At 41.2% G+C, this 16,376-nt stretch overlaps 1 protein-coding gene across 3 annotated transcripts in view; it reads right to left on the bottom strand.

Moving 5' to 3' along the window:
• Positions 1 to 16,376, bottom strand: part of ush2a (Usher syndrome 2A (autosomal recessive, mild)) — a 436,139-nt gene that overhangs the window by 169,528 nt on the left and 250,235 nt on the right. For all 3 annotated transcript variants that reach the window (XM_045714834.1, XM_045714836.1, XM_045714830.1), the window contains 2 exons: positions 16,049 to 16,196; positions 5,295 to 5,480 (listed from right to left, as the gene is read on the bottom strand). In XM_045714834.1, the coding sequence (XP_045570790.1) occupies positions 5,295 to 5,480; positions 16,049 to 16,196 (334 nt within the window). The remainder of the gene's footprint in view (positions 1 to 5,294; positions 5,481 to 16,048; positions 16,197 to 16,376) is intronic.

Here is a 16,376-nt window from a genome sequence, read left to right as displayed (position 1 = left end):
ACCAAATACTGAACAAAAATGGGAAGGAGTTAGTGCATCTCTGTCGAGCCTTAGGCCTGTACATGCTTAATGGCAGAATCAGAGCGGACTCTTTAGGTCGGTTTACTTACTGCTCAGCTCTTGGGACAAGTGTAGTCGATTATGCCATCACTGACAATGACCCCTCCTCCATTAGTGCATTCACTGTCAGACCACAAACACCATTGTCAGATCACAGTCAGATCAACGTGTTTCTGAAGAAATTAACAGGCAATACTCATAAAAAAAAACAGCCCAATAAACTCTACAACATAAACCCATCGTACAGATGGGCTCCAAACAGTGCAGAGAGATTCATTGAAACGTTGAACTCAAATGAAATGATGAACTCTATACAATTTTTCAATAACTCACAATACCAAAACAATAAAGATGGTGTCAATTCGGCTACTCAAAACATCAACTGCATATTCCAAAAAGCAGCATCGAAAGCAAATTTGAGAAAACCAAAGAAATGCAACATCAGAAACAAAAAACTAAATGTTTCTGATAAATGGTTTGATAATGAATGTAAAACAATTAGAAAACACCTAAGACAAATGTCAAACGAAAAACATAAGCAGCAAAACAACCCAGAGCTACGATATGAATACTTTGAAACTCTGAAACAGTATAAACAAACACTGAAACGCAAGAAATTGAATTATACCAACAAGGCACTTGATGAAATTGAAAACGCAATTGACCAAAATCAGTTCTGGGACATGTGGAACAATTTAAGCACAACAAAGCCACAAGAATTAGCCATACAAGATGTAGGAATTTGGAAAACTTATTTTGATAATCTATACAAAAACATCCCACAAAAAGACTTACAACAGAACCAATTAGAAATTAAAGAAAAATTGAACATCCTTGAATCAGTCATTAAAAACAACCAAAATCCATTAGATTACCCAATAACCCAACAAGAACTAAATGAAAAGCTCAAATCTATTAAATCAAAGAAGGCTTGTAGTCTAGACAACATCAGAAATGAAATGCTGAAAAACAGCACACCTGAGTTGCAAAATGCTGTGCTTAAATTGTTCGACATGGTTTTAACTTCTGGCTGCTTCCCTGATGTCTGGAACCAGGGGCTCATCTCCCCTATTGACAAAAGTGGAGACAAATCAGACCCCAATAATTACAGGGGAATTTGCGTAAACAGTAACTTGGAAAAGGTTTTCTGTAGCATTTTGAATTCAAGAATTCAAACCTTTCTTCAAGAAAAAAATGTAATAAGTAAATGTCAAATTGGCTTTCTCCCTAACCATCGCACTACTGACCATATATACACCTTACACACACTAATTAATAAACACGTCCACCAAAAAAAAGAGGGCAAAATCTTTGCTTGCTTTATTGACTTTAAAAAAGCATTTGATTCTATTTGATTCTATTTGGGCTATTCTACAAAATTCTCCAAAGTGAGCTTGGTGGTAAGGTGTATGACTTAATAAAATGTATGTACACAGAAAACAAATGTGCAATAAAAATCAAAAACCAAAGAACAGAATTATTTTCACAATGTCGAGGTGTGAGACATGGCTGCAGTTTGAGTCCAAACCTTTTCAACATTTATATCAATGAATTAGCAGACATGTTGGACAATTCTCCAGCCCCAGGACTCACACTATTTGACACAGAGGTGAAATACCTGCTATATGCTGATGACTTGGTACTTCTATCACCAACCAAAGAAGGTCTTCAACAGAACATTAATATTCTAGAGCAATATTGCCATAATTGGGCCCTGGCAGTAAATTTCCAAAAAACAAAAATCATGATTTTCCAAAAGAAAACCAGATGTCAGAAACACAAATATAAATTCACCCTGAACAACACCATCATTGAACACACTAAAAATTACACCTACCTTGGTCTGACCATATCTGCATCGGGAAACTTTAATATGGCAGTGAATGCACTCAAAGAAAAAGCCCCCAGAGCATTGTATGCAATAAAAATGAAATTATTCAAAATCAACATCCCAATTAGAATTTGGACCAAAATATTTGACAGTGTAATTCTACCAATAGCTCTTTACGGAAGTGAGGTTTGGGGGCCAAATGTGGGACAAACATCCAATTGAAGCCCTACATGCAGAATTCTGTCGGAAAATCCTACAAGTCCAGAGAAATACACCAACTAATGCATGTAGGGCAGAATTGGGCCGCTTTCCAGTAATAATGAAAATACAGAAAATATCATAAAAATTTTGGCTACATCTAAATTCAAGTCCAAATTCAAGTCTGCAATTTAAAGCCCTTCAAACCCAAGAGCTGAGCCCAGAAACGAGCCCTCTCAGTCAGCTGGTGTTGGACGTCACCAACCAAGCTGACACCAGCACTGCTTCAAAATAAAAAATTCAAATAAACAAAATCATGAACCAATGAAAGGACTCATATTTACAACATTGGAAAAACGAAACAAAATCCCAAAGCCGACTAAATTGCTATCTGACCCTAAACAGAGAATATGAATTGGCTGATTATCTCTACTCTGTCAGAGATACGAAGCAGAGACAGATCCTTACCAAGTACAGGCTGAGTGACCACAGACTGGCAATAGAAACCGGCAGACATAAAATGACATGGCTACCCAAAGAGGAGCGTGTATGTGGTCACTGCACGACAGGGGAGGTAGAGACAGAGATGCACTTTCTCCTTTACTGTGATAAATATTCCTCACAAAGAGATTCATTATTCACAGAAATAACTACATTCATTCCAAATTTGAACTTATTAAACCCAGAAGAAAAACTAAAAATACTCATGGGCGAAGGAGCAATGGCTCCTCTTGCAGCCAAATATGTATTTGCCTGCCATAGCCTGAGGGACACTGAATAATAATATCTGCATAGTAAATAGTAACTTACTTATTATTACTATTATTGTTATTACTATTATTATTGTTGTTTCTCATTCCAAATAGTAGTGGTATGGGTGGTAATGGTAATGATAGCAGTTTAGTGATGGTGGTGGTAGTAGTAGTAGTAATGATGATGGTAGTTGTTGTACTGATGTAATGGCGAAGATGACCGTTATTTAGTTATAAGTTAGTTATAGTTTCATTTTCCATATTTAGATTTTTATATTTATTACATTCTACTATTTTACTATTATTTACTACTATTTTATTGTTATTAGTTTTATATTTAATTTTGTATTATAATTTACTGCCATTTTATATTATTATTTGTTATTGTTTATAATTGTATTACAATGTATATTGTATACATTGTTGCTTTGGCAATATTGACACAATGTTTTTCAGATGAAAGGCCTGAGTGTCTATAGATCAGGATATTATCACATGTACTGAGTGTCTATAGATCAGAATATTAACACATGTACTGAGTGTCTATAGATCAGGATATTATCACATTAACACATGTACTGAGTGTCTATAGATCAGAATATTAACACATGTACTGAGTGTCTATAGATCAGGATATTAACACATGTACTGAGTGTCTATAGATCAGAATATTAACACATGTACTGAGTGTCTATAGATCAGAATATTAACACATGTACTGAGTGTCTATGGATCCGAATATTAACACATGTACTGAGTGTCTATAGATCAGGATATTAACACATGTACTGAGTGTCTATAGATCAGAATATTAACACATGTACTGAGTGTCTATAGATCAGGATATTAACACATGTACTGAGTGTCTATAGATCAGAATATTAACACATGTACTGAGTGTCTATGGATCAGAATATTAACACATGTACTGAGTGTCTATAGATCAGAATATTAACACATGTACTGAGTGTCTATAGATCAGAATATTAACACATGTACTGAGTGTCTATAGATCAGGATATTATCACATGTACTGAGTGTCTATAGATCAGGACATTACTGGACATACATTACATTGTTAACACTGACACCAACCAGCTATATGGTGTGTGTGTGTGTGTGTGTGTGTGTGTGTGTGTGTGTGTGTCTAAGATCGTTTATTGATCGATCACCCACTCATCCTCCCTGATTCCTATTCCAGAGAGAAAAGCAAGACAAAAACAGGGGAAGAGAGGAAGAAACAAAGACAGGTAAAGAATACTACCACCATGGTTTATTTCCCCTAACCCTTATACACACACACACACACACACACACACACACACACACACACACACACACACACACACACACACACACACACACACACACACACACACACACACACACACATCTGAATAAATGTAAGTAAAGGAAATGTTAAGTAAGAAGAATGGTGCAGCAGCTATTTAACCACTGGCTATTTAACCACTGGCTATTTAACCACTGGCTATTTAACCATTGGCTAGCTAACCACTGGCTAGTTAACCATTGGCTAGTTAACCACTGGCTATTTAACCACTGGCTATTTAACCACTGGCTATTTAACCATTGGCTAGTTAACCACTGGCTATTTAAGTGACGAGTTCCATTTGTAGAGAGACTCATAAAACGCAACATAATTACAATCAACCACAATTTAACAGGCTAAAAGGCTCCTGCTAGTACTGTGAGCATTTTATTCTGTAGTGGCTTCCTTCTTTTTACTCTGTCATTTAGGTTAGTATTGTGGAGTAACTACAATGCTGTTGACTGTAACTGTTTTAAAGTCACCATTGGCCAGTCACCATGGTGAAATTCCTGAGCGGTTTCCTTCCTCTCCGGCAACTGAGTTAGAAAGGACACCTGTTTCGTTGTCTTGACTGGGTGTATTGATACACCATCCAAAGTGTAATTAATAACTTCACCACGCTCAAAGGGATATTCAATGTCTGCTTTTTTTTACCCATCTACCAATAGGTACCCTTATTTGTGCAGCACTGGAAAAGCTCCTTGGACTTTGCAGTTGAATCTGTGTTTGAAATTCACTGCTCGACTGAGGGAACTTACAGATAATTGTATGTGTGGGGTACAGAGATGATGTAGTCATTCAAAAATCAGGTAAAACACTATTATTGCATACAGCTTATTATGTGACTTTTTAATAATTTTTTTACTCCTGAACATATTCAGGCTTTCCCGAAAAAAGGGGTTGAATACTTAAAGACTCAAGACATTTCATTTTTAATTAATTTGTAAAAGAAATTCTAAAAACATAATTCCATTTTGACATTATGGGGTATTGTGTGTAGATCAGTGACACAACATCTCCGTTTAATCCATTTTAAATTCAGGCTGTAACTCCACAAAATGTGGAAAATGTCAAGGTGTGTGAATACTTTCTGAAGCCAATGTATGTGTCTATGGTACCTTACCAGTAGGGGGCATGAAGACAGCAGTAGGTAGACTGTCCACACACCCCATAGAGTTGCAGGCCCGGACCATCAGGCTGTAGTTAGAGTAGGGCTGTAGACCTCCGACAGACACCCACCTCCCAGCTTCACTACTATTATACACACTATCACCATCACCTTCACCATCACCATCATCATGACCTGGACCTGAGAGGGGAGAGAGAAACAGAGAGAGAGAGAGAGAGAGCGAGAGAGGGGGGAGAGAAATAGAGAGAGAGAGGGGAGAGAGAGAAAGAGGGAGAGAGAGAGGAAGAGAGAGGGGGGAGAGAAATAGAGAGAGAGGGGGGAGAGAGAGAGAAAGAGGGAGAGAGAGAGAACCTGAATCATCAGTATCCTATGTTTGAATTCATGTTGTTTGAAATAGACTTTGTCACATGAGGAGGAGAGACAGAAAGATATTTACTTTACAGTTCTATAGGGAAATAAGTATGGTGCATTAGCATTAACATGCCATAAGGGCTTTAACCTTTGGTCGCTGATCTATCTAAAAGATAACAGCGGTTTGAGAGATGAATACAAGCACACACAGAGAGACATGCTGTATATCAGACACATATGGTTTATATATGATCCCCCATTAGACACCTGCTAATGAAAATGTTACAGATCAATCAATAATCCACCACACTTTGGCCCCCACCACGCACACACGCACACACGCACACACGCGCACACACACGCGCACACACACGCGCGCACACACACATGCACACACGCACGCACACACACACACACACACACACACACACACACACACACACACACACACACACACACACACACACACACACACACACACACACACACACACACACACACACACACACACAGGTCAGGGGTTGACCATCATGGTCCCTAGCCACCACCACCACCACTTACAGTAATGCAATCCATCTGAGGATATAAGGCCCCATGCACACATTAAATAGGAATTCATTTCACTTAGATCTCACTGGACCTATAGGGAAAGGAAGGGGGAGGGAGAGAGAGAGGAGGGGGAGGAGAAGGGGAGGAAGAGGGAGGGGAAAGAGTAGGAAGGAAAGAGAAAGGGGTTCGGAGAGGGGACAGAGAAATCAGGAAAGGTAGAGAGAGAGGAAAAGGGAGAGAAGAGTGGGGGTGAAGAACGGGAGAGAGAGAGACGAGGAGGAGAAAGAGAGACATATAGAGAGAGAAAGATGTAGAGAGAGACGAAGGGAGAGAAAGACGTAGAGAGAGAGACATATAGAGAGACATGGAGAGAGAGATGTGGAGAGAGAGAGACGTGGAGAGAGAGAGAGAGAGGCATAGAGAGAGAGACATAGAGAGAGAGACATAGAGAGAGAGATGTGGAGAGAGAGAGAGACATAGAGAGAGACATAGAGAGAGAAAGATGTAGAGAGAGAGATGTGGAGAGAGAGAGAGAGAGACATAGTGAGAAAGACATAGAGAGAGAGACAGAGAGAAATAGATGTAGAGAGAAACATAGAGAGACATGGAGAGAGAGAGACATAGAGACAGAGACAGAGAGAGAAACGTGGAGAGAGAAAGACGTAGTGAGAGAAAGACGTAGAGAGAGACAAAGAGAAAGAGATGTGGAGAGAGAGAGACATAGAGAGAGACAGAGAGAGAGACGTGGAGAGAGAAAGACGCAGAGAGAGAGACATAGAGAGAGAGACGTGGAGAGAGAGAGACATAGAGAAAGACATAGAGAGAGAGAGACATAGAGAGAGACATAGAGAGGGAGAGAGAGAGACATAGAGAGAGACATAGAGAGATGTAGAGAGAGAGACGTAAAGAGAGAGACGTAGAAAGAGCGATGTAGCGAGAGAGAGACATAGAGAGAGAGACAGAGAAAGAGACATAGAGAGAGACATAGAGAGAGAGACAGAGAGAGATGTAGTGAGAGAGACATAGAGAGAGCGACAGAGAAAGAGACAGAGAGATAGACATAGAGAGAGACAGAAAGAGAGACGTGGAGAGAGAGAGAGAGACGTGGAAAGAGAAAGACGCAGAGAGAGAGACAGAGAGAAAGAGAGAAAGAGACATAGAGAGAGACATAGAGAGAGAGACGTGGAGAGAGAGAGACATAGAGAGAGACATAAGAGACGTGGAGAGAGAGAGACGTAGAGAGAGACGTAGAAAGAGAGATGTAGCAAGAGAGAGACATAGAGAGAGAGACAGAGAGAGAGACATAGTGAGAGAGACATAGAGAGACATAGAGAGAGAGACAGAGAAAGAGACAGAGAGATAGACATAGTGAGAAAGAGACAGAGAGAGAGACGTGGAGAGAGAGATGTAGAGAGAGAAACAGAGAGAGAGAGACGTAAAGAAAGAGACAGAGACGTAGAGAGACATAGAGAGAGACATAGAAAGAGACGCAGTAACGTAGAGAGAGAGACATAGAGACGTAGAGAGAGAGACATAGAGAGAGACAGAGAGGAGAGACGCCGTGACAGAGACATAGAAAGACGTAGAGAGAGAGAGACAGAGAAAGAGACAGAGAGATAGACATAGAGAGAGAGACGCGGAGAGAGAAAAAGAAAGAGAGACAGAGACGTAGAGAGAGACATAGAGAGAGAGACGTAGAGAGAGAGACATAGAGAGAGATGAGGAGAGAGAGACGTAGAGAGAGAGACAGAGACGTAGAGAAAGAGACATAGAGAGAGACATAGAGAGAGAGACATAGAGAGAGAGATGTGGAGAGAGAGACGTAGAGAGAGAGAGACAGAGAGACGTAGGGAGAGAGATAGAGACGTAGCGAGAGACAGAGAGAGAGACATAGAGAGAGACATAGAGAGAGAGAGACATTGAGAGAGAGAGACATAGAGGGAGAGACGTAGAGAGAGAGAGACATTGAGAGAGACGTAGAGAGAGAGAGAGACATTGAGAGAGAGACATAGAGAGAGAGACAGAGAGAGAAACGTAGAGAGAGAGACAGAGAGACGTATAGAGAGAGACGTGTAGAGAGAGTCATAGAGAGAGGGAGACATAGAGAGAGAGACATAGAGAGAGAGAGACATAGAGAGAGTATAGAGAGAGACAGAGACGCATAGAGAGATACACAGAGAGAGGGAAACAGATAGAAAGATAGGCGGTTAGAGAGATAAAATAATGATGTAGAGAGATAAAGAAAGAGGAGAGAGAGACATTGAGAGAGACATAGAGAGAGACATAGAGAGCGAGACGTAGAGAGAGAGACAGAGAGCGAGACGTAGAGAGAGAGACATAGAGAGAGAGACGTAGAGAGAGAGACGTAGCGAGAGAGACATAGAGAGACATAGAGAGACATAGAGAGCGAGACGTAGAGAGAGAGACGTAGAGAGAGAGACAGAGAGAGACGTATAGAGAGAGACATAGAGAGCGAGACGTAGAGAGAGAGACAGAGAGAGACGTATAGAGAGACATAGAGTGAGAGACGTAGAGAGAGACACAGAGAGAGACGTAGAGAGAGAGACGTAGAGCGAGACGTAGAGACAGAGAGAGAGAGACAGAGAGAGAGACAGAGAGAGAGACGTAGAGAGAGACATTGAGAGAGAGAGAGACATAATTGACATAATTAAATCAATGTATACTGGCAATACGTGCAGCATTAAAATTGGTAAGAAAAGAACAGAATTCTTTAACCAGGGGCGGGGCCTTCGTCAGGGTTGCAATCTGAGCCCTGCATTCTTCAATATTTACATTAACGAATTGGCCACTATTCTAGAAAAATCCTCAGCCCCTGGTGTTAGTCTCCACAATTCAGAAGTTAAATGCCTACTCTTCGCAGATGACCTATGCCTGCTGTCACCCACAGCACATGGCCTACAGCAGAGCCTGGACCTGCTAGAGCAGTACTGCCAGACCTGGGCCCTGGCAGTAAACCCCAAAAATACTAAAATAATGATTTTCCAGAGAAGATCCAGATCTCAGGGAATAAGACCAAAGTTCTCAATTGGTAAAAAATATATAGAGTACTGTACACACTACAATTACTTAGGTTTAAAAATAAGCTCAACTGGACACCTTAATGAGGCAGTGAATGAACTGAGAGAGAAAGCACGCAGGGCATTCTACACCATTAAAAAGCAAATTCAAATTGAAATACCTATTAAAATTTGGCTAAAACGAATTGAATATGTCATTGAACCAATTGCACTTTATGGCAGCGAGGTGTGGGGTCCACTTGCAAAACAAGATTTCATCAAATGGGACAAACACCCCATTGAAACCCTACATGCAGAGTTCTGTAAGATTCTCCTACGTGTCCAGAGGAAAACTACAAACAATACATGCAGGGCAGAATTAGGCCAATGTCCACTAATAATAAAAACTCAAAAAAGAGCAATTAAGTTTTGAAAACATCTAAAATACAGTGACCCCCTCTCATATCATTACCAAGCCCTGCAATATTGAGAGCTGAGCAAAGAAAAGAGTCCCCTCATCCAGCTGGTCCTGGGGCTGAGTTCACAAACCTGTTCTACTAACACACGGAAGCCTCAGGACCAGAACATCCAATCAATCAGAATAAACCAAATTACAACACAGTCAAAACAAAACTACATTGCTTATTGGGAAACACAAGCGCAAACACAAAGCAAAATGCAGTGCTATCCCTAAATCGACAGTACACCATGGCTAAATATTTGATCATGGTTACTGATCAAAACCTTAGAAAAACCTTGACAAAGTACAGGCTCAGTGAGCACAGCCTTGCCATTTAGAAGGGTAGACACAGGAAAACCTGGCTCCCTGTAGAGGAAAGGCTGTGCAACCACTGCACAACAGCAGAACCTGAGACGGAGCTGCATTTCCTGACAAAATGTAAAAAATATAAAACAATTAGAGAGTGTAATTTCCCCAAATTTGAAACCCTTATTCAAGGTTTCAAAGACCTCTCTGATGAGGATAGGCTACCCGTCCTGTTGGGGGAGGACGCAGAGAGCTGTGTGTTGGCAGCGCACTACATTGCTGCCTGCCATAAGTTGAGGGACAGTGTCTGACAGACCAATAAACCTGCACATGTACTCTACTGTATGGCTATTGTTATTGTTGAATGTATGGTTATTTTGACCCTTGGTTATTGTTGTTACTGTTGTCCCGTTGACAATTTTGATTCTACATTTTTATTTATTTTTATGTTGTAAATATCCAAAATAAGCTTTGGCAATATGTACATTGTTACGTCATGCCAATAAAGCGAATTGAATTGAAATTGAATTGAATTGACATAGAGAGAGAGACGTAGAGAGAGAGACATAGAGAGAGAGACATAGAGAGAGAGACGTAGAGAGAGAGACATAGAGAGAGAGACATAGAGAGAGAGAGACATAGAGAGACGTAGAGAAAGAGAGAGAGAGACATAGAGAGAGAGAGAAGTAGAGAGAGAGACGTAGAGAGAGAGAGACGTAGAGAAAGAGACAGAGAGAGAGAGACAGAGACAGAGCAGAGAGAGAGAGAGACGTAGAGAGAGACATTGAGAGAGAGACAGAGAGAGAGACGTAGAGAGAGACATTGAGAGAGAGAGACAGAGAGAGAGACGTAGAGAGAGAGACAGAGAGAGAGACGTAGAGGGAGAGACGTAGAGAGAGACATTGAGAAAGAGAGACATAGAGAGAGAGACATAGAGAGACGTAGAGAAAGAGACATAGAGAGAGAGACATAGAGAGACGTAGAGAAAGAGAGAGAGAGACAGAGAGAGAGACAGAGAGAGAGAGACAGAGAGAGAGAGACAGAGAGAGAGATGTAGAGAGAGACATTGAGAGAGAGAGACATAGAGAGAGAGAGGTAGAGGGAGAGATGTAGAGAGAGAGACAGAGAGTGAGAGACGTAGAGAAAGAGACAGAGAGAGAGACACAGAGAGAGAGATGTAGAGAGACGTAGAGAGAGAGACAAAGAGAGAGAGACAGAGACGTAGAGAGAGACATTGAGAGAGAGAGACACAGAGAGAGACGTAGAGGGAGAGACATAGAGAGAGACATAGAGAGAGACATAGAGAGAGAGACGTAGAGGGAGAGACATAGAGAGAGACATAGAGAGAGAGATGTAGAGAGAGAGATGTAGAGGGAGAGACATAGAGAGAGACATAGAGAAAGAGACAGAGAGAGAGAGACGTAGAGAGACGTAGAGAGAGAGACAAAGAGAGAGAGACAGAGAGAGGCGTAGAGAGAGACATTGAGAGAGAGAGACACAGAGAGAGACATAGAGAGAGAGAGACATAGAGTGAGAGACGTAGAGAGAGACATAGAAAGAGAGATGTAGAGGGAGAGACGTAGAGAGAGACATTGAGAGAGAGACAGAGAGAGAGACACAGAGAGAGAGACGTAGAGAGACGTAGAGAGAGACAAAGAGAGAGAGACAGAGAGAGACGTAGAGAGAGACATTGAGAGAGAGAGACACAGAGAGAGACGTAGAGGGAGAGACATAGAGAGAGACATAGAGAAAGAGACAGAGAGAGAGAGACATAGAAAGAGAGATGTAGAGGGAGAGACGTAGAGAGAGACATTGAGAGAGAGACAGAGAGAGAGAGACACAGAGAGAGAGAGAGACATAAAGAGAGAGACGTAGAGAAAGAGACAGAGAGAGAGAAACAGATAGAAAGATGGGCGGTTAGAGAGTCAGGGAAATAGAGAGATAAAATAATGATGTAGAGAGAGATAAAGAAAGAGGAGAGAGAGACAGAAGGAGAAGGAGAGAGGGAGAAAGAGTGAGACTACTGTGATACCATACTGCTAACTTGGCACAACTCCTCATCCTATTAGCTCTGAAAACACAGGAAGGCAAAAAAAATAAAAAAATGATAACATTTCACAGCTTAAGCAAAAATAAACAAGCTTAATAAATTAATGTGAGTTGGTTTCCCCAGACAGCCCTCTCTCTCCCCAACTCCCCGGACCTGGTCTGCTTTCTAATTCTTACAATTGCTTCCAATTTACCTAGTCTGCTGTTGGCAGTTTGTAAAATGAAACGCTAACATGAAAGCATCCGTCTCAGATTTTTTTAAGTGCAAGTACTCTCTTTCTCTCTCTCCTCTCTCTTTCTCCTTCTCTCTCCATCGACTTATCTATATCCCTCTCGCTCTCTCTCCCCCTCTCACTCCCTCTTTCATGAGTAAAAGGCTGCCGTGTTCATGTTCTATATTTCCCGACAGAGAGAGAGAGTGATGGCTGATTTTCAGCAGTGAGGAATAGAGAGCGGTTAAAAAGAGCTTTCTTCCTACAGCTCTACATAAATCACAACATGAGTCAATATTTAATAATGCTTGGCTTGGTCTGGGCCCCTTGATCAGCCTTGTCAGGGAGAATAGCTCTCTCTCTCGCCTTCACACTGTGTGTGTGTGTGTGTGTGTGTGTGTGTGTGTGTGTGTGTGTGTGTGTGTGTGTGTGTGTGTGTGTGTGTGTGTGTGTGTGTTGATCGGGCCTGTCATATGTAATAGGTCCCTCCTGGCTGGCTGTGACATAAGGGCCAGTTTTACGACCATACTAACATGTAAAAGATCATTACATAGCCACTCGGCCCTTAGTCTGGACATAGAGGAGGAGAGGATGGGAAGGGAGAGGAGGCCTATGATGGATACACTGAGAGGGTTACTGTGGCATGCTGACAGGAAATGAAAGGTCCTGAATATTAAGACATGCACATCTACCCAATCTTCTCCATCACTAGGCGCGCACACATACACGCACGCACACGCACACAGACCTCGACACGCAGATAAAGGCAGTGTGTATCAAAGGGGTAGACAAAGCAATATTCCATCTCTCTCTTTCCTCCCTGGCTCTCATCCCTCTCTCCACTCCTCCTAATCTGTGTGTTCCTGTGTGAAGGAGACATCAAAGCAGTGCTGCAACACACAGGTCTCTCTGCTCGCTGAGAGAGAGGTCACTACCATCTCTACACACTGATTACTACCACCGACTATCTACTGTCCTCCTCTAGCTCTCCTCGTGTGCCTTCTCCCCTCTCTGTCTCACTCTCCACTCCCCGCTCTGGCTCTATCCCCTAAAATGGTATACACTCCCCTCCGTATTTATTTGGACAGTGAAGGTACAACTTTTAATTTGGCTCTATACTCAAGTATTTTGGATTTGAGATCAAATGTTTCATATGAGGCGACAGTACAGAATGTCACCTTTTATTTGAGGGTGCTTCATACATAGCTGTTTTACCATTTAGAAATGAAAGATCTTTATGGATTGAAATGTAATTTGTTGTCAACAATTGAACAAAATACTCTGTAATGTCAAAGTGGAAGAAAAAAATATATTTTTTTAAAGAAAAAAAATAATCATCATAACTAAAATATTGTACTTTTCCCTTTGTTTAGGCAATCCTACATGAATTCAGGTGTAAAATTTGGCTTAACAAATCTCATAACAAGTTACATGGACTGTGTGAAATAATAGGGTTGACATGATTTTTGAATGACTAACCCTTCCTCTGTATCCCATACATACAACAGCTGTAAGGTCGGTCTGAGAGGTAGGCAGCATTGCAGTTAGACCTTTGGGACAGTAACCAAAAAGTTGCTTGTTTGAATCCCCGAGCCGGCAAGGTGTAAAAATCTGCTGTTCTAATCTTGAGCAAGGCAGTTAACCCCCACAACAACTGCACGGTGGGCGCTGATAACCGTGGCCGTCATGTAAGGCAGCCCCCTGCACCTCTCATTCAGAGGCTTGGGTTAAGTGCGGAAGACACATTTTGGTTGAATGAATTCAGTTGTGCAACTGGCTACATATCCCCTTTCCCTCAGTCAAGTATTGAATTTCAAGCACAGATTCAAAGACCAGTGATTGGTAAATGGGTAACAATAACAAATCAGACAGTGATTATCTCTTTAAGCATGGTCAAGTTAATAATTATTCTGTGGATGATGTATTAAACTACACATCAAAGATACAGTCGTCCTTCTGAACTGAGCTGCAGGACAGGAATTAAACTGCTCAGGAGTGTTACCATGAGGCCAATGGTGACTTTATAACAAGCTACTGAGTTCAATGGCTGTGATGGGAGAAAACTGAGGATGGATTAACAACATTGTAGTGACTCCACAATAATGACAGTGAATAGAAAAATACAAATATAATCGAAAACGTGCGTCTTGTATGCAACAAGGCACTAAAGTAATACTGCAAAAAAAACACAGCAAAGGAATACACTTTTTGAACTAAATGAAAATTCCTATGTTTGGGGCCAATCCAACACAGCACAACACTGAGTAACTGCCTCCTTATTATCAAGCATGGTGGTGGCTGCATCATGTTATGGGTATGCTTGACATGGGCAAACACTGGGGAGTTTTTCAGGATAAGAAAAACGGGATGGAGCTAAGCACAGGTAAAATCCTAGAGGAAAGCCTGGTTCAATCTGCTTTACACCAGATACTGGGAGATGAATTCACCTTTCAGCAGGACAATAACCGACAACACAAGGCCAAATCTACACTGGAGTTGCTTACCAAGAAGACAGTGAATGTTCCTGAGTGGCCAAGTTACAGTTTTGACTTAAATCTGCGGGAAAAACTATGGCAAGACGTGAAACTGTCTAGCCATGATACCCTACAAATTTTGAAAAGAATATCGGGCAAATATTGTACATTTCCAGGAGAGCAAAGCTCTTATAGACTAACCAAAGAAGACTCACAGCTGTAACCGATGTCAAAGGTTTCTCTAACACGTATTTTTGTAGATTGTTGACGAAAAATTACAATTAAATACATTTTTATCTGACTTTGTAACACATTAAAATGTGAAGAAATCCAAGGGGTCTGAATACTTTTGCAAGGCACTGTAAGTATTCGGACAAATTCACTTATAGTGTATTAAAGTAGTTAAAAGTTTAGTATTTGATCCCATATTTCTAGCATGCAATGACTACATCAAGCTTGTGACTCTACAAACTTGTTGGATGCATTAGAAATGAATGGTAAATATTGTATTGTGTCATTTCAATTTTATTGTAAATAAGAATAGAATATGTTTCAGAACACGTCTACATTAATGTGGATGCTACTATGATTACGGATATCATACATGAATCGTGAATGAGTGAGAAAGTTACAGAGAAACACTGATCATATGTATAGAAATACCCTCAATTAAAAGGTGACATTCTGTACTGTCGCCTCATATGAAACATTTGATCTCAAATCCAAAATGCTGGAGTATAGAGACAAATTAAACGTTTTAGCTTCACTGTCCAAATAAATACATAGTGGAGTGTATATCTGCTTTATTGAGTGTGTGTGTGAGAGAGGGTGTGTGTGAGAGAGGGTGTGTGTGTGTGTGTGCTTGCGCGCGTGTGTGTCTATGATGATTACTCTGTGAGTCCGGGCCAGAAGCTGACCAAGTGAAGTGGCACTTAACCCCTGTCTACAACTTTCATCAAATAAGCACATTTTACACCCCGAATACCGCTGACAATACACACCACGCAAATTACAAACAGGCCAAATAGCCCATTCTGTCTTAATTTCATTGTCGTTATTAAGTCGCTTTTTGAGATGCAATCTTTATTGCTGTCATGCTTAGTAGGCTGTTGTTGAGTGGGCATTATATCTTTATACCAATTCATTACAGAAATCACTTTAAAGCAAATATTTACTTAGTGTGCAAAGTGTGTGTGTTACCTAGTTTTGTGTAGAGTACTGTGTGTGAGTAACCTCTATCTGTGTACAGTACATGTGTGGGTGTGTGTGGTGTGTGTATGTGTCTGTGTGCATGCTTGCTTGTGTGTGTACGTTCATGTGTGTGTGTTACCTGTGTGTGTGTACAGTAGTGTATAGGTGATGTTCCCACTAGGTTTGGCTGGCTGGCTCCACTTGGCCCTGAGAGAGGTCGGTCCTTCACTATCAACCTCCAGCACCACGGGACCTACTGGGGCCATCTCCAACGTACGCCTCTCCACCTGGACAAACACACACACACACACACACACACACACACACACACACACACACACACACACACACACACACACACACACACACACACACACACACACACACACACACACACACACACACACACACACACACACACACACACGCAAGGAGAGACACATTATTATTATCATCATCATCATCAT

Source organism: Salmo salar, chromosome ssa01 (genome assembly GCF_905237065.1).
Source record: "Salmo salar chromosome ssa01, Ssal_v3.1, whole genome shotgun sequence".
Classification (NCBI taxonomy): domain Eukaryota; kingdom Metazoa; phylum Chordata; class Actinopteri; order Salmoniformes; family Salmonidae; genus Salmo; species Salmo salar.
Note: the sequence above shows the minus strand (reverse complement) of the source record. Positions and strands in the feature narration are given on the sequence as shown.